The sequence below is a fragment of the Pseudoliparis swirei genome, chromosome 20, assembly GCF_029220125.1.
Source record: "Pseudoliparis swirei isolate HS2019 ecotype Mariana Trench chromosome 20, NWPU_hadal_v1, whole genome shotgun sequence".
In the NCBI taxonomy this organism is placed as follows: Eukaryota; Metazoa; Chordata; class Actinopteri; order Perciformes; family Liparidae; genus Pseudoliparis; species Pseudoliparis swirei.
Genome location: NC_079407.1, coordinates 7,549,334 through 7,569,253, shown reverse-complemented (window position 1 = coordinate 7,569,253; position 19,920 = coordinate 7,549,334). Strand labels below are relative to the sequence as shown.

At 42.4% G+C, this 19,920-nt stretch overlaps 1 protein-coding gene across 1 annotated transcript in view; it reads left to right on the top strand.

The window, feature by feature from the left end:
* Positions 1–4,516, top strand: part of LOC130210412 (serine-protein kinase ATM-like) — a 30,255-nt gene extending 25,739 nt beyond the window's left edge. The window contains 5 exon segments of the mRNA XM_056440690.1: positions 560–646; positions 925–1,039; positions 1,402–1,465; positions 1,539–1,681; positions 1,766–4,516. Coding sequence (XP_056296665.1) covers positions 560–646; positions 925–1,039; positions 1,402–1,465; positions 1,539–1,681; positions 1,766–1,946 — 590 coding nt within the window. The 3' untranslated portion in view covers positions 1,947–4,516.
* The last annotated feature ends 15,404 nt before the right edge of the window (positions 4,517–19,920 follow it).

The following is a 19,920-nucleotide window of genomic DNA, read 5'->3' as shown; positions in this document are numbered from 1 at the left end:
AGGGCTGAGGGAAATGGGTCCAGGGCACAGGTCGAGGGCTTCATCTTCCTCAAGATGACTTCAACCTCATGCTGTGTGATGTCCGTGAAACAGCAAAGGGGCTGAGTAGTTCCGGACAGAGGGTCAGCGGATGTGACTGGAGATGCAAGGGGCAGAGGCTGGAGAGAAGAGGAGCAGGGGAGCAGGGACAGCGGGGTGGCTGGAGAGATGGGGGCAGGGAGGTAGGGAGGCGGGGGCTTGGGAGAAGGGGCGGTGAGGCAGGGGGGGCAGGGGGCTGGGGGGCAGGGGGGCTGGAGAGAGGGGAGGGCGGGGGGGCGGGGAGGCTAGAAAGAAGGGAGCGGATGATGCCTACTTTTGTTTTGAAGAAAGAGATGAAGCTGTTGCATCGCTCCTGCGTGTTGTCTGAGTGTAGGGGGGTCCGAGGTTTAAGGAGATGACAAATGATGACACAGATATATAACACTGTTATTAATTCATTTCATTATAACCATTAGTGGTGTAGAAAGCGCTTTTGAATTCAACCAATGAATTGCCAACTGTTCCTGTTTTGTGCCCGCAGTTGGCTACATCGTGGGCCTGGGTGACAGACACAACCAGAATATTCTGGTTGACGAGCAGACTGCCGAACTGGTGCACATCGATCTGGGTAAAATCATTGTCATTTATGTACCGAGACATATGTAGTTCTTTCTTCATTTCATCCTGCATCGAGAGGAGTTTGATGCATTTATGATTTGGCAATAAATGTAATCAGATATGGACTCTTGCCATAAAATGCACACAGCATTGTAATGCTTTAAAGCTCTGAATTCAAAGATCAAGACATCATGAATAAATGGTGTGACATGCATCCCAAGACCTCTCTCTCTCTCTCTCTCTCTCTTTCTCGCTGCTTATTTCCTTCTCATTGCTGTTGGTGTTCAGGTGTGGCCTTTGAGCAGGGGAAGATCCTCCCCACCCCCGAGACTGTCCCCTTCAGGCTGTCCAGAGACATCGTGGATGGGATGGGCATCACTGGAGTGGAGGGGGTTTTCAGGAGGTGAGGAGGAGGAGGAGGATGTGGAGGGAGGAGGTCATGTCTGTTCTGATATTGTCAAACATTCATCAACAAAGGCTAATGGGAAGGCTAACCTGAGAATACTGCCACATAGTGTTTCTTTTCATCATAGTTTCATTTTTGTGAGGTTCATTTGTCGAGTGTACACACTCGACATTGCTCCTCACTATTCTCCAAAACACAACAGACATTTTAAGATTGGTTTCCGCTATTTTAAATTCCTGTCACAACAGTGTAAATAAAATGTACTCGCTTACATTTTGTAAACGTTGGTTCGTGGTGCCTTCAGAGACACCCGGATGAATCCAGAAATGTAATGATCTCCACCTGTTTTCTCTGGTCAGATGTTGTGAGAAAACGATGGAGGTGATGAGGAGCTCCCAAGAAGCTCTGCTGACTATTGTCGAGGTGAGATCACGGGTCACGCGCTTGAATTACGTGGGATTTCTTCAACCTGACGTGTGTGTGTGTGTGTGTACAGGTGCTGCTGTATGACCCTTTGTTTGACTGGACCATGAACCCGCTGAAGGCCTTCTACCTGCAGCTCGACGAGCAGCAGGAGCTCAACGCAACGCTGGCCTCCACCATGGGGGGGGATGACGTAGACAACCACCGTAAATCCAGGTGCGACAGTACATGATGAAAACTGATTGTAATCTTTTGGAGTCTCGCTTCCGTCTCATCGTCTTCGTACTCTTCCTCCTGCAGCGACAGTCAAAACTTCAACAAAGTGGCGAAGCGGGTGCTGCTGAGGCTGCAGGATAAGCTGAAGGGGGTGGAGGAGGGCACGGTGCTCAGCGTGGGGGGGCAGGTGAACCTGCTCATCCAACAAGCCATGGACCCCAAAAACCTCAGCAGACTCTTCCCCGGCTGGCAGGCCTGGGTGTAGGCTCTTATATATTCCTCTCAGCTGCACTCACGCTGGTTACATTTTTTGTGAAGACATTTTCTTCGTCTCCTCTGCGCAATCGGTACAGGCGTCTTGCGCTTCGCTTGAGCCAGGAATAATGTCCCTACAAAGTTTAATAAAAGCAATGGATACTATGCAAATGAGCTACAGAATATAACGCGGTGGAACAAGTTCCTTGGTTACTTATATATTCCTCTTTGGGCCATCTGCAATTGAAAGGCTGTTAATTTTCAGACTAAACACAAAGAGATTAACATTTTTGTCTTTTTAATTATTCATTTCTGCTGCCATTTGCACTTTGATAGAGCATCAATTCAATTTGGCAGATTGCATGCACCGATTCTTGGGAAACTTTTTTTTTTGTTACTGAAAATGGAATTTAAAAAGACCAATGAACTGTGGTGCTGAGATGAGTCCGACATGTATATGTAATGTGAGCTTTTTTTTCCTGTATTTTAGCCCATGGGATGTGAATGCTTTACTACCTTTTTTTGTCATATGAAGTTATTAAGTTTTGCCAATGACTTCACCATGAACGCACGCCTTATGAATGTGTGGTGAGCCTTATCCGGAGGAAAGTTAGTTTCAGTTTCACTACTGTTACTATTAAAAAAGTGAATATGATGTGCTCTGAAGTTTATAAAATGTACTTAATGCATTAAAAAATGTAAGTTATGTGCAAAATTATACTGTGCAGTGTTTCCCCTAGGTTTACAGCTTCGGGGGGGGCGACCGACCGACACAAACACTTGAAACATGTTGGTGTTCATTTATTTTCATGACCACCACAAAGGGTGCACGTTTTGTCACTGCAGTGGATTTTTCGGTGCTTTTCAAAGAAGAGTTCCAGAGCCTCTTGAAAAGGAAAGTCAGAAACATCTGGCCCATTAATTGAAATCCGCAGGCAGGCAGCAAGATGGTCTCCTTGCAGCCTGTTGCGGATGTTTGTCTTGACCTGCAAATACAAAGACTGTTAGGCTTTGAAAGTGAAAGCTGATATCTTAGAATAGTGATAGCTTACACAGCAATTCCCATTGTGAAAAGTCTATATTACTCTGTTCATGGAGAAGTCCCTCTCACAGTTTACACGGCATCGGAGCTCTGCGGCGCGCGAGACGGAGAGCCGAGAAGTGTTAACGCGACACGTAGAGACAGAAATGACATGATGCTGTGTGGAGACGATCAATAACAGACGGCTGTTTAGTTTGTTTAATAACAGAACAAAGACGTGCTCTTTAAGAAAAGGGACCTTAAATTACTTCTGCTGTAATCTGGCGCGATAGAGAAAATTACAGGATGGCGGGCGGAGATTTCGGGGGAGCGGGCCGCCACCCTGATGGAATGGTGGGGGAAACACTGCACTTGTGTCGAGATCCCACACGGGAAAATAAAACTGCATAACTTTTACTTTAGTTTTGACACATCACAGACGAGTCTGAGGAAGTCCTTGTAGACTTGGTGATGTGTCTGGGTACGCTGTCATTTTATAGCTCCAACCTAACACAAGTACTTTTGCTTTGTTTGAATTTTGTTGTGATTTTAAGCCAAACTATGATGTTTTATGTATTTAACATACTAACCAAGTAGTGGTGTTGCCTCTGGCACTCACAGCTTCCTCTCAGTCATTGGTTCAGACGTGTCTGTCTGCCTGTGCGTGTAATCATCTGTTTTTGCAAGAATCTTGGGTTGAATGGCCAATTTGTGCAATTAACAGCAAATTTAATTTCTTCAATCAAATTCATGCAGAGCAGTGTCAATCTTCAACTGTGGGAAAACTATGAATATTCATATATTTATATATGGGCAGATGCCCAATCCCATTGTCACAGAAGTAATACCTTAGTGTTTCCTAAAAACAGTCATACAAATGTAATTGTATTAAAATTATTACTTTATTAAGTAATTACTAAATTAATTGAAATTTTAAAAAACATTCATATGTGCAAACTGCAACAATTTCATTTCCTTCCATAAACCAAGGTTTGTGTTCATTGTGTAGACCAGTGTTCCCCAAACTAAGGCCCGCGGGCCGGATACGACCCGCCTGCACATTTGGCCCGGCCCCCTGAACAATACCAGAGACGCATTATTATTATTTTTCAGTCTGGCCACGCAAATCCTAGACTAGCCGCTGTCAAATAGAACGTGTGAAGATCCCGGAAAGGGTTATTAATATTTGGTTATGTGTGGCTTTCTGGAAAACAATAAATGTTTACATTTAGGCACCCCTGCGATCGTCACACTTTATCTGTTACAAACTGACCCCGGCCCCAATCCGAGAAGGGAAAAGTTATGTGGCCCTCACAGGAAAAAGTTTGGGGACCCCTGGTGTAGACGGTTGCAGGTGCACGACGACTGAAGAGGCTTCAGCTTTTTCGCAAAAGAAAAGGGGGAATACAGAAATAGAGGCGCCGCCTCCTCTTCTAGTGGGTCACAGGTTCTCAATCTTTACATTGGTTTTAAGGATATTGTTGTGTATTATACATGTAACTCTCTGTTGTGTCGCTTGTTAATAAAGGGGGTGTTATTCTCCCTCTTCCTCTTCTCTAGATATGCAGCAAAATTAATGTTATACAAACTGAGACAACATCTTGTCACGACTCAAAAAACAGGACCCAAAAGCACAACTCCAAAGTTCAGGGGAATCAAAAGGGTTTATCAGAAAACAGAAAATCACAGCTATGCTGGAAAAAGACTTGAACAAAGTACAAAACAAAATCACAGATATGCTGGAAAAAGACTTGAACAAAGTACAAAACAAAATCACAACTATGTTGGAAAAGCAAACCAGGACAACAAACTACATTATAAAGAACGATCAGGACGAGACAAGAGACAAGACACAGGTAGACACCGGCTTAAATACATGAGGAGATGGGGAACAGGTGGACACAATCAGGGGTGGAGCAGACAATCACACTAACGAGGAAACACCGGGGCATGAAATAAAGTTTCTGAAACAAGAGAGGACAGTTACTACAAAATAAAAGCGGACATGGGAAACAGAACTAAAACTTAAAACTTAACATAAACGACGAGACATGACACATCTCTGTGGTGTGTTTGATGTCGTTGAATATTGAAAGCAAACAGTCCTTTTGACTTCACGTCTCATGGGGTCATCGGACCCTATGAGACGGCATAGATCCTATCTGCCTGATGGATCATCGAGGTCTGGGTCGTGGAATTCCTGCTCCTGACTACGCCACTGTCCTGTTGAGACTCCGCCCACTGTTGAGACTCCGCCCACTCCTCCTCCCCACCGCCATCTGCCTGATGGATCGTGGAGGTCTCCATCGTGGAATATGCCTACTATGAACTATTCATACACTCTGTCATATTCATTGAATGTATTTTAACTCTAAATCTGTCCTTCTGTACACATTACATCTATTGCATCTGTCCATCCTGGAGAGGGATCCTCCTCTGTTGCTCTCCTGCAGGTTTCTTCCCTTTTTTCCCCCCTAAAGGGTTATTTGGGAGTTTTTCCTGGTCCGATGTGAGGTTTTGGGGCAGGGATGTCTATGTGTACAGATTGTAAAGCACTCCGAGACAAATTTGTAATTTGTGAAATTGGGCTATACAAATAAACTGAATTGAATTGAATTGAATTGGCATACACTTTCTCCACTATTCAACAATAAAGCACTCGTGATTGGTGGGAGGCCTATAACAGCTCCGCATTGGGAACAGAGGGGGGTTCATTATCTAAAAGACATTTTTAACGAGACTGGCTTGTTATCTTTTACTGACTTACAAAATGCATTCAGTCTACCACGTTCCTCATTTTTCTTTTACCTTCAATTAAGATCAGCACTCAAGGCATATGGTGTCCCCTGGCAGGGAGCTTTGCCCATCCATCCTATCCGGAAATTATTTACAATGCAGGCAAAAACCAGCGGTATGGTATCTAAGCTCTATCAGTTTTTGGTGACACCTGGCCGCCTCAGCCTTCCTATTGAGAGGGTCTGGGAACGTGATTGCCCAGACTTGGTCACTGATTTTGACTGGCATGATGTATGGTCTAATATCTCAGAAGTATCACGCAATCCAGACCATCAGCAAATTCACTACAATTTCATCCATAGGACGTATCTCACCCCTGAGAAAATGCATCACATGAAAATAATTACCAGTCCTTTATGCACTTTCTGCCCACTAAACACTCAAGGAACATATCTTCACATGTTCTGGGATTGCTCCCCTGTTTGTCAGTTTTGGAACAATATTGCATCCAAGTTATCTGTCTTGATTAATGTTACTGTGCCTGTCACTCTCAGTGTTTTGATTCTAAATGTTTTTGATTCAGACTTTCAGCTCTCTAAAATCCAAATGCGTGTTGCATTTGCTGGACTTACAGCTGCTAAGAGAATGATTGCAACCCGTTGGAAACCACCTCATGACTTGTCTATTCGAACATGGATGCTTTCCTTTTTGGATGTTGTAGATATGGAGATCTCAACAGCTCGCATAATTGGAGCATAAGAAAAGACTTTGGACACTTGGGTCAACATTGCTGACTCTTTGAAAAATATGCTGTAGATGTGTGCTATCGCCCCTTACTTCTAATTGAACATGTCCTTGGTCCCTATCAATGTTATTTGTCTTTCTGTCTCTTGTGTTGTGTGTATATTTATGTCGTCCCCCCCCCCTCTTTCCTCTGCTTTATGGTTCTGAGACTCCTTTGGTCTCAGCATATTGTTTGTAATTTGAAAGGGCACCATGTGTTGGTGTTCCGCCATCCTGTGTGATTATGCTAAATAAAAACATTTGATCGCAAAAAAGAAGTGTGAGTTGCAGGTTGATATAATATATCCATCTAACTGCTTATTATGCTAAATATATGAATCTATTTTATTCAAACAACAGGAAGGAGCCAGCATCACTACATTCCTGGAGAAAGTTGATGCGAGACAGGCCTTCCTCCTTTGCATCTGTGAGCAAAAGAAGAACATCGAAAGATTCTTCATCATTGTGGCCCAGAAAGATGTCCCCTTCAACGCTCGGACATTGGTGGCTGCTGTTGGTGTGTTATTCAAAGCTCACTATGTCTTCAGCATCTCCTACAACGAAGCTCTTTCCAGTTTCTACACCCTCATTCAAACCACGGTGTACAACATCGATGTACTTTGATGACCATTTCCATGCATATTGTAAAGAGGAGCAAAGCAGTGAACGTGTTCTGATTGGTCTTGACAAACTGCCATATGTTAGACCTTTTGATAAACTCCTCTAATGAGAGTGACAGAGCATACATTGTTCCATATTGTTGAATGTTTTGAAAAGCATTGTAAAATGTGTATGTGATGCACTGGTTTTAAAATAAATATGTTTTAAAACTATCATGTCCCTTTCCCTTTAACAAACTTTAATTTGCAAGTATTTCTAGGAAAAAAAACACATTGACACCTTATAGAGTTAAAATGGGAGTGACAATTGTGTAGTTAATAAACCATCCCTTGAGAGAGTTAATTATTAACACTACATACAAGTGTTAAAAAAAACTAACACAACTGAGTGTTACGAAGAGTTAAATTTAAACTCCCAAAAGAGTCAATAATAACACTAAATTGGTGTTAAAGTACTAACTCTCCAAAAAGAGTGAAATTAACACTTTGTGGTGTGGACCCTTATGCAGTCTTCAAAAGTGTTAAAATCAAATCTGAGAGTGTTAATTTGGCTCTGCTGATTTTGCTGTGTTCCTGTGTGAATATGTATAGGCTGAGGAATTGGATAGGTGACATAGTGCATTATGAATGATGCATTTGTGTGTGTCTCTCTGTTCCTCGCAGGAGAAGACCTGACCTTACATCTCCTTGCTCCCATGTTTTTTTCTGTTCCCACCTCTCCTGGGAGATGAGGTGTGGGGGTAGGGGTGTGGAAGCAGATGGAGGTGTCTGTTCGGGTGGGGATGGGGGGGTGGTGATGGTGAACGTCAGAAGAGACTCCAGAGGAGGAAAAGAGGTGCACGATGGGTGGAGATATAGAGCACCTTAATGCAACCCATATCTCAAGGAGCCCTGGCAATCTTGAAATACCATGAACACCATTTTTTATTGTAGGAGCAAATGATGTTGTGACCGCTGCAGGGAACGAGGAAGGTGCGGCTGGGCGTGAAGCGGAGGTCTGTGTGAGGAGAGGAGGCTCATTTTGATTCACTTCATTGCATTATCTGGGTCATCGCCTCCTCCTTCTCCTCTGCCCGTTCTTCTCAGCATTCCTCCCCATCCTCCATCATTCCTCCACCTTACCTTTGTATTGATTATCCAATAAGCTTGTGTTAAAAAAAAACAGGAAAGGCAAAATAAAAAAAGAGAGTGAGACTAAACAAACTGATAAGGAGGCACTAGATAAGAAGAGAAGAAGCAGTGACGTTACACTTGAAGAGCATGGAGAGGGAAAACGGATGGAAGATGAATGACTGAAGTGAATGAAAATAAAGACAGAGAAAGTGCACCCACATATACTTTGCCTGTATGTGTGTGTGGGAAAGCAGCTCTGCATATGGATCATTCCCGATGTATTCTAAATGATCTGGGTTATATCGTGGCTCTAATAAAGTGGAGGTATGTATCACACAATGTCCAAACCACATGTATGAGAAGAAGGTGGATGACAAAAGAGCAGCTGAAGAGATACTAATAGAAAAGGCAACAGGTAAGCACAACAGCCAGAGAGAGACGGAGAGAGCGGAGTGTGTAGGAACAAACAAGATTAGGATTATAGGAGATGAGTATACTTCAGGGATTTTAGTGTCACCACAGAACCAGCGGGACCAGAGACAATCCTCCTTGTAATTAAAGCTCTGCTATCCAAAAGAGATTGTATCACAGGCCAGCGTGTTTGTGTGTGTGTGTGTGTGTGTGTGTGTGTGGAAAAGAAGTGGGTGTGTACATCCCTGCTATCTTTAAATCCACAATAAGTACACACACACACACACACGTAATAAATATTTTTGAAGGACTATAAAATGACTTTCTAATTAAATAAATCCTTTTTTTAAATCAACGTATTGGAGTTGTTTGGTCGCCTGGATAATTTTTTAAGACGAGAAAACATTAGAGAGAATTGCATACTGCGTCTTAAAAATATATTTAAAAAACATGTAACCCTCCACAGAAATCTTCGGTTACCTTGGCCTTACCTTACTGATGGATACTGAACCAAATATCATAAACTAAGAAATGAAGACCAGAAGAGAGAAAAGGACAACAGGCCAAAACCAAGAGTAAACGCTCAGACTTACCATGGAGACTCTGAGAGTTCAAGCGAGGAAGAATATACTCAGTGGGTGGCTGGACATCGTGAAAAGACTCACCTTAACCTTCAAGCCCCAGTCTTCAAGTCCACAACCAGATGACTGTCCAGAGTAGAAACTCGGGCTGAAAGAACCACTCAGAACGAAAGGAGCCAGCCACAAGAGGAAGAGGACACTGCCCAGGACAGAGGTCAAAGAGAGTAGTGAGTGCTTCAGGAGCAGGAGATGAGTAAACACTCAGATTCTGAGGAAATACCAGAACCAGAACACCAAGTCGATGAAGAGGATACAGTTTCTTCAGAGGACGACTATGAACGACTCAGATGTTCTACAAGGACACGCCAACCAAGATGTATCCTTGCCTGTAATGAGTTAGGGAAATCTATTTCTGCTCACCTGAGAAAGTAGGAAATGGAAATTAAAGTGTTTGAGTTCATCCAAAAAAACAGCAAATTCTAATTTGAGTATTCATATTTGTTTCAATGATACCTGTCAAGTAATACAGTTGCAGTAAGTCACAATAATGGAAAAATCAATTTTTGAAAACTGAAAAAACACAAGGTTATTTGCAAAAAACAGATGGTGTTACAATGTAACAAGGATTCAATGGACTTGGAAGGCCTACGAAAGTACCTATGAAGACAATACAACCACAAGAAAATAAATAGTTGCTTAAATAAGTAGTTATGTGTAGCTATTGACATATGTACGATTGTGTAACTGTTTACTAGGCAGTCCTCATCTCTTGAGGTTTAAAAGGGTTATTTGGTCGTTAAACTAATGTTGGATATTGTATTATTTTCGTGGGGGAGGGTTTAGCACCCTGACATGTTATTTCATATATCTTACTAATGTAATTCAACGGTGTCCATTTCTTATAATTTGTGTTTAAGGTAATTCCTGTGTTGTGCACATACTAACTGTGACGGGAGGACAGTGCTCGTTGTTCCTTGGAAGAGAGCGCTGTCTCTTTAAGAGGGGGCGTGTCAAAGGCAGGCGCTGTATGCAGGCTGAAGAAAACAATGTAAACAGAAGAACGAAGTGTTATGAAAGAGTTCATATTAAGGGTGCACATGTACAACTATCAAAGGGGTTCCACAACTTTCTGTCGTGTTCACGATTTGACTGTGAAACATAACGTGCAAATTACAGAGAGCGCGAGAGAAAAAGAGCGAGAGCGCGAGAGAGAAAGAGCAAGAGAGAGACAGCGCGCGCGAGAGAGAAAGAGCGAGAGAGACAGCGCGCGTGAGACGGCTGACGTCAGAACGATTGACGTCACTCCTTTCAAGTGACTTTGATCTCTGAAACTATATTAGGGGGTGTCTTTTGTGAACCGTACTTTCCGGATTTCTTGCTTCACAGAGAGCACGTTGTTCTTACACATGCACACTGAGAACACAAAGAGTTATAAAATGAGTAACTTCAACAGCAAGCAAGACCAGAAACTGGCAAAGAAGATGAGAAGAGAAGAAGAGAACGCCGTCACTGACTCGGAGAGCAAGATCACCACTCCTTGCAAGAAGAAGTGCAACAATAAAACTCCCGATGGTAAACAAGCCAGTAGACATGGCAAGCCAAGAGCTGAGGCCACTAAACATGAAGAAGCTCCTTTGCCGATAATACCGGAAATACTTCCACTCAACCGAAAACAACGAAGAGAGGAGCTAGCTAACCTTTTACGGCTGGAAGAGGAGGCTGCTGCATCTAAGCAGGTTAAATTGCAGGTCAATAAACCCACGCATTACCGTAAAGAAAAGAAGGATTTTGCATCTGAGCAGGTTCAATTGAAGATCAAAGACCCCATGCATTACCTTGCAGAGAAGAAGGCTGCTGCATCTAAGCAGGTTCAATTGCAGGTCAATGAACCCACGCATTACCGTAAAGAAAAGAAGGATTTTGCATCTGTGCAGGTTCAATTGGAGGTCTCAGAACCCACGATTGACATTGAAGAGCAGGAGGATGCTGCACCTGAGCAGGTTCAATTGAAGAGCAAGAAAGACCAGAAACTGGCAAAGAAGAAGTGCAACAATAAAGCTCCTGAGGGTAAACAAACCAGTAGACATGGCAAGCAGAGTGATGAGGCCACTAAACCTGTAGAAGTACTGCCACCAAAAGGAAAACAACGAAGACAGGAGGCAGCTGAACTTGAATGGCTGGAAGTGGAGGCTGCTGGGCAGATTCAAGTGGAGGTCCCAGAACCCACCAATGACCTTGAAGAGCAGGAGGCTGCTGCACCTGAGCAGGTTCAATTGAAGAGCAAGAAAGACCAGAAACTGGCAAAGAAGAAGTGCAACAATAAAACTCCTGAGGGTAAACAAACCAGTAGACATGGCAAGCAGAGAGCTGAGGCCACTAAACCTGAAGAAGTACTGCCACCAAAAGGAAAACAACGAAGACAGGAGGCAGCTCAACTTGAATGGCTGGAAGTGGAGGCTGCTGGGCAGATTCAAGTCGAGATCCTAGAATCCACCAATGACCTTGAAGAGCAGGAAGCTGCTGCATCTGAGCAGGTTCAATTGGAGGTCCCAGAACCCACCAATGACCTTGAAGAGCAGGAGGCTGCTGCACCTGAGCAGGTTCAATTGGAGGTCTCAAACCCCACCAATGACCTTGAAGAAAAGGAGGCTGCTGCACCTGAACAGGTTCAATTGGAGGTCCCAGAACCCATTAAGGACCTTGAAAAGAAAGAGGCTGCTGCACCTGAGCAGGTTCGAGCTGAGGATACTAAACCTCAAGAGGCTCCTTTGCCGATAATACCGGAAATACTGCCACTCAACCGAAAACAACGAAAAGAGGCAGCAAAACTTAAACGACTGGAAGAGGAGGCTGCTGAATCTGAGCAGGTTCAATTGGAGGTCCCAGAACCCACCAATGACCTTGAAGAGCAGGAGGCTGCTGCACCTGAACAGGTTTTATTGGAGGTCCCAGAACCCACCAATGACCTTGAAGAGAAGGAGGCTGCTGCACCTGAGCAGGTTCAATTGGAGGTCCCAGAACCCACCAATGACCTTGAAGAGCAGGAGGCTGCTGCACCTGAACAGGTTTTATTGGAGGTCCCAGAACCCACCAATGACCTTGAAGAGAAGGAGGCTGCTGCACCTGAACAGGTTTTATTGGAGGTCCCAGAACCCACACATGACATTGAAGACAAGGAGGCTGCTGCACCTGAGCAGGTTCAATTGGAGGTCCCAGAACCCACCAATGACCTTGAAGAGCAGGAGGCTGCTGCACCTGAACAGGTTTTATTGGAGGTCCCAGAACCCACCAATGACCTTGAAGAGAAGGAGGCTGCTGCACCTGAACAGGTTTTATTGGAGGTCCCAGAACCCACACATGACATTGAAGACAAGGAGGCTGCTGCACCTGAGCAGGTTCAATTGGAGGTCCCAGAACCCACCAATGACCTTGAAGAGCAGGAGGCTGCTGCACCTGAACAGGTTTTATTGGAGGTCCCAGAACCCACCAATGACCTTGAAGAGAAGGAGGCTGCTGCACCTGAGCAGGTTCAATTGGAGGTCCCAGAACCCACCAATGACCTTGAAGAGCAGGAGGCTGCTGCACCTGAACAGGTTTTATTGGAGGTCCCAGAACCCACCAATGATCTTGAAGAGAAGGAGGCTGCTGCACCTGAACAGGTTTTATTGGAGGTCCCAGAACCCACACATGACATTGAAGACAAGGAGGCTGCTGCACCTGAGCAGGTTCAATTGGAGGTCCCAGAACCCACCAATGACCTTGAAGAGCAGGAGGCTGCTGCACCTGAACAGGTTTTATTGGAGGTCCCAGAACCCACCAATGATCTTGAAGAGAAGGAGGCTGCTGCACCTGAACAGGTTTTATTGGAGGTCCCAGAACCCACACATGACATTGAAGACAAGGAGGCTGCTGCACCTGAGCAGGTTCAATTGGAGGTCCCAGAACCCACCAATGACCTTGAAGAGCAGGAGGCTGCTGCACCTGAACAGGTTTTATTGGATGTCCCAGAACCCACCAATGACCTTGAAGAGAAGGAGGCTGCTGCACCTGAACAGGTTTTATTGGAGGTCCCAGAACCCACACATGACATTGAAGACAAGGAGGCTGCTGCACCTGAGCAGGTTCAATTGGAGGTCCCAGAACCCACCAATGACCTTGAAGAGCAGGAGGCTGCTGCACCTGAACAGGTTTTATTGGAGGTCCCAGAACCCACACATGACATTGAAGACAAGGAGGCTGCTGCACCTGAGGAGGTTCAATTGGAGGTCCCAGAACCCACCAATGACCTTGAAGAGCAGGAGGCTGCTGCACCTGAGCAGGTTTTATTGGAGGTCCCAGAACCCACCAATGACCTTGAAGAGCAGGAGGCTGCTGCACCTGAACAGGTTTTATTGGAGGTCCCAGAACCCACACATGACATTGAAGACAAGGAGGCTGCTGCACCTGAGCAGGTTCAATTGGAGGTCCCAGAACCCATGAAGGACCTTCAAGAGAAGGAGGCTGCTGCACCTAAGCAGGTTCAATTGAAGGTACCAGAACCCATGAAGGACCTTCAAGTGATGGTCTTCGGGAGAGATAATCCTTTTCCAAGAATTCAAGTGAAGGTTTTAGAAAACAAGGCCAAACCGAATGAGGCTCTCCAGAAGGATTCTTGGTTCAAAAACTTTGAAAAGCTCAGTGAAAACACGATTTCCAATGATCGCAGGAAGAAGTGGATTTCTCTGCCTCCAGATTTCAATTCTCCTGAAAAGAGAAATAACCCAACAGATCTAAGGGAACAGTGCCTGCAGAAGTCAATTCTCCCCAGTCAAAGTCGGAGAGAGCGCCCACAACAAGTGGCTCAGAGAGCTCCTGAGGGTGAACAAGCAGGTAGACTGGCTACCCAGAAGAAAGCTGAGCCCAGTAAACCTAAAGATGCTCCTTTGCCGACAACATCGCCGAGGAGAATACTGCCACGCTGCATCATGCCCCAACAACTAGTAGCTAAATGGCCGGAAGAGAAGGAGGCTGCTGCACCTGAGCAGGTCCAATTGCAGGTACCAGAACCCATGAAGGACCTTGAGGAGAAAGTAGAAGATAGCACCCACCAGCTGCTCTTGAGGAAAGACAATGCGATTCTACGAATCCAAGTGGAGGTTTTAGAAAAGAAGGCCAAACTAAATGAGACTCTTCAGAGGGTGTCTGGGCTCAAGCTAGTTAAAGAGCTCAATAAACTAGAGTTTCAACTATCTTTAGTAAAGGTCACTGAATCCGAGACCGGCCACAAATTAAAGCATTTGGAGGAGGCCCTTCAGGTGCAAAAGGAGGGCAACAGGGAGACCATCATGAACCTGGTCCAGACAATTCAGTTGCGAAAGAAGAGCCAGGAAGATGTAGCAATGCACCTGGCTCAGCAAAGAGAGACAAACGATCAGCTGCAGGCTGCACTGACCGAGTCTTTGGCTGAAAACAACCGCCAACAGCTCCAAAGGCAAGAAGAAAGGGACGATCTCCTCCAGGCAATCAACACAATGAAATGCACCCTGGAAGAGACAAAAGTGGTCCAAAGGCCCGAAAAACTCTCCTTGCGGAAAAGATTCCTTCGGTTTTTCAGGCGAGCCGGAGGACAAGAAACACGCTAGAGGAAAAGTCCCAGCCACGACTTGTAAGGTGTATAGATTACACGTCCCATGCTTCAGTTGGGTTTTTTCTCCGGTTGATCCGGTTGTCCCAACATCAAATTTCCCCGTCGGCATGGCCGACCCTGGAGCCCCGTATATAGATTACACGTCCCATGCTTCAGTTGGGTTTTTTCTCCGGTTGATCCGGTTGTCCCAACATCAAATTTCCCCGTCGGCATGGCCGACCCTGGAGTCCCGTGTATAGATTACACGTCCCATGCTTCAGTTGGGTTTTTTCTCCGGTTGATCCGGTTGTCCCAACATCAAATTTCCCCGTCGGCATGGCCGACCCTGGAGCCCCGTGTATAGATTACACGTCCCATGCTTCAGTTGGGTTTTTTCTCCGGTTGATCCGGTTGTCCCAACATCAAATTTCCCCGTCGGCATGGCCGACCCTGGAGCCCCGTGTATACATGTACCATGCTTCAGTTGGGTTTTTTCTCCAGTTGCTTGGGTTGTCCCAACATCAAACGCAAAGGCCGACCCCTGTTCCCCCTGAATTCAAATTCAAATTAGATTAGATCAAACCAGTACAACACAGGTGTGGAGTTTGCACATCCCATGCTTGTGTTGGGTTTTTTCTCCGGTTGATCCGGTTCTCAAAACTTAAAATTAAATTTTACAAATTCAAATTCAAATTAGATTAGATCAAACCAGTACAACACAGGTCTGGAGTTTGCACATCCCATGCTTGTGTTGGGTTTTTTCTCCGGTTGATCCGGTTCTCAAAACTTAAAATTAAATTTTACAAATTCAAATTCAAATTAGATTAGATCAAACCAGGACAACACAGGTGTGGAGTTTGCACATCCCATGCTTGTGGTGGGTTTTTTCTCCGGTTGATCCGGTTCTCAAAACTTAAAATTAAATTTTACAAATTCAAATTCAAATTAGATTAGATCAAACCAGTACAACACAGGTGTGGAGTTTGCACATCCCATGCTTGTGTTGGGTTTTTTCTCCGGTTGATCCGGTTCTCAAAACTTAAAATTACATTTAAAAAATTCAAATTCAAATTCAAATTAGATTATAAATTAAGATCTTCTCAAAACTTAAAATTACATTAAAAAAATTCAAATTCAAATTAGATTAAAAATTAGGATCTTCTCAAAATTTAAAATTACATTAAACAAATTCAAATTCAAATTAGATTGAATTAGATTATAAATTAGGATCTTCTCAAAATTTAAAATTACATTAAAATAATTCAAATTGAAATTCAAATTAGATTAAATTAGATTATAAATTAGGATCTTCTCAAAATTTAAAATTACATAAAAAAATTCAAATTGAAATTCAAATTAGATTAAATTAGATTATAAATTAGGATCTTGTCAAAACTTAAAATTACATTTAAAAAATTCAAATTCAAATTCAAATTAGATTAAATTAGATTATAAATTAGGATCTTCTCAAAACTTAAAATTACATTAAAATAATTCAAATTCAAATTCAAATTAGATTAAATTAGATTATAAATTAGGATCTTCTCTGTGAATCGCCACCTTAACGTGGTGGAGGAGTTTGAGAGGCTTAGTGATCCTGGGAGCTGTGTGGTCCGGGGCCCCTGCTAGGGGCTCCCAAGGTCAACAGGTCTCGGGGGAGAGTCCAGACTAAGAGCGGTTCAGTTTCAATTTCAATATTAAAAGAATTCAAATTCAAATTAGATTAAATTAGATTATAAATTAGGATCTTCTCAAAATTTAAAATTACATTTAAAAAATTCAAATTCAAATTAGATTAAATTAGATTATAAATTAGGATCTTCTCAAAACTTAAATTACATTAAAATAATTCAAATTCAAATTAGATTAAATTAGATTATAAATTAGGATCTTCTCAAAACTTAAATTACATGAAAAGAATTCAAATTCAAATGAGATTAAATTAGATTATAAATTAGGATCTTCTCTAAATTTAAAATTACATAAAAAAAATTCAAATTAGATTAAATTAGATTATAAATTAGGATCTTCTCTATGAATCGCCACCTTATCGCGGTGGAGGAGTTTGAGAGGCTTAGTGATCCTGGGAGCTGTGTGGTCCGGGGCCCCTGCTAGGGGCTCCCAAGGTCAACAGGTCTCGGGGGAGAGTCCAGACTAAGAGCGGTTCAGTTTCAATTTCAATATTAAAAGAATTCAAATTCAAATTCAAATTAGATTAAATTAGATTATAAATTAGGATCTTCTCAAAATTTAAAATTAAATTAAAAAAATTCAAATTAAATTAAATTCAATAAATTATAAATTAGGATCTTCTCAAAACTTAAATTACATGAAAATAATTCAAATTAGATTAAATTAGATTATAAATTAGGATCTTCTCAACACTTAAAATTACATTAAAAGAATTCAAATTCAAATTAGATTATAAATTAGGATCTTCTCAAAACTTTAAATTACATTTTAAAAATTCAAATTCAAATTAGATTAAATTAGATTATAAATTAGGATCTTCTCAAAATTTAAATTACATGAAAAGAATTCAAATTCAAATTAGATTAAAAATTAGTATCTTCTCAAAATGTAAAATTACAGTAAAAAAATTCAAATTCAAATTCAAATTAGATTAAATTAGATTATAAATTAGGATCTTCTCAAAACTTAAATTACATGAAAAGAATTCAAATTCAAATGAGATTAAATTAGATTATAAATTAGGATCTTCTCAAAATTTAAAATTACAGTAAAAAAATTCAAATTCAAATTAGATTAAATTAGATTATAAATTAGGATCTTCTCAAAACTTAAATTACATTATCCATCCATCCATTCTCATCCGCTTATTCCGGGGTCGGGTCGCGGGGGCAGCAGACCCAGCAGGTCGACCCAGACTCCCCTCTCGCCCGCAACACTTTCCAGCTCATTCTGGGGGATCCCGAGGCGTTCCCAGGCCAGCCGGGAGATGTAATCTCTCCAGCGTGTCCTGGGTCTTCCCCGGGGTCTCCTCCCAGTAGGACGTGCCTGGAAAACCTCTAACGGGAGGCGTCCAGGAGGCATCCGAATCAGATGCCCGAACCACCTCAGTTGACTCCTTTCGATGCGAAGGAGTAGCGGCTCGACTCCAAGCTCCCTCCTGATGTCCGAGCTCCTTACCCTATCTCTAAGGCTGAGCCCGGCCACCCTACGGAGGAAACTCATTTTGGCCGCTTGTATTCGCAACCTCGTTCTTTCGGTCACTACCCAAAGTTCGTGACCATAGGTGAAGATTGGAACGTAGAACGACCAGTAAATTGAGAGCTTCGCCTTTCGGCTCAGCTCTCTCTTCACCAAGACGGACCGGTACAGCGCCTGTTTTACTGTTGCAGCTGCACCGATCCGCCTGTCGATCTCCCGCTCCATCTTACCCTCACTCGTGAACAAGACCCCGAGATATTTGAACTCCTTCGCTTGGGGTAGGCACTCTGTCCCCACCTGGAGGGAGCAATCCACCGGTTTCCGGCAGAGCACCATGGCCTCAGATTTGGCAGTGCTGACTCTCATCCCTGCCGCTCCACCCTTACATTAAAAGAATTCAAATTCAGTGGTAGTATCTCACTGTGATCTTTGTTGTTCTGGTAAAAGATTGAATCTCCTCACTTACACAATCGACAATGCACCACCTGGTGGTAAACCGCATGCATCTAAATATTAACCTTTTTTTAAATGTGTTTTATATATACTTTATTGATAATGCACAATATGAGATACGGTGATCAAATAAAAATGATGTTCCTTTTGTGTGTATGTTTCAATCAGATTGCAATTGTAAAGAAGAAAACAGGAATAATAAAATAAAAAAAATAAAAAAAGGCAAAACTAAATTACAAATTATAATAATAATAAATAATGAAACACCCACGGACCCACTCCACCCATGGCCTTCATATTCTTTCACGGTGTGCGTAGTACAATATTGTAAAACTAAAGTTAAGTACTTAGGTTTAGTTACAGTTAGTCAGCCAGATAAGGATAGAGGGCCTTGACTTCCAAGCAAGAAGTATTCTATGACGTGCCAGAAGAGTGGTAAAGGCAATAATATCCATGTCATTAATACTATATGGGTTTATTTATGGGTTTATTAAAACCTAAATTATGGGCGGTAATTGACATTGCAAACTGCCGTTTAGTTAGATGCCGCACACAGGACATCAGCATCCGTGCTGCTTGGAATCCACGGTGTCCTGTTCACTGTATAAACAAACATACCACACACTGTAAAAAAAAATCTGTGAAATATACGGTAAATTACTGGCAGCTGTGGTTGCCAGAGCTTCACCGTAAAAAATAAAGTGAGAACGTATAAGACATTACGGTATACGTTTTTGAAACCGTAAAATTCACAGTTGAGAACTGCTTTTGTTTACGGTAAATTACTATAAAAAAAACAAATCACCGTAAAAAAAATCTGTGAAATATACGGTAAATTACTGGCAGCTGTGGTTGCCAGAACTTCACCGTAAAAAATAAAGTGAGAACGTATAAGACATTACGGTCTACGTTTTTGAAACCGTAAAATTCACAGTTGAGAACTGCTTTTGTTTATGGTAAATTACTATTAAAAAAGCAAATCACCGTAAAAAAAAAATCTGTGAAATATACGGTAAATTACTGGCAGCTGTGGTTGCCAGAACTTCACCGTAAAAAATAAAGTGAGAACGTATAAGACATTACGGTATACGTTTTCGAAACCGTAAAATTCACAGTTGAGAACTGCTTTTTGTTTACGGTAAATTACTATTAAAAAAACGGATATATCATAAATCCGTTTACGGTTATTTGCTTTAGAAAAAACAGCTATGTTATAAACGTGTTTACAGTAAATTCTTGTAAAAACAGCAGTTATACTGTAAAGCTAATTCAGTCTCTCAGTGAAAAACACAGAACAACTGTATAATATATTACGGTACTTTATTGAAAAGTTCAACTTAACGGTGAATTACCGGCAGCTATGGTTGCCAGAAATTCACCGTAAAAAGTAAAGTGACAACGTATAATACATTACGGTATGTTTTGAAAAAACAGCAGTTATACTGTAAACCTAATTACAGTCTTTCGCAGAGATAAACACAGTACAACTG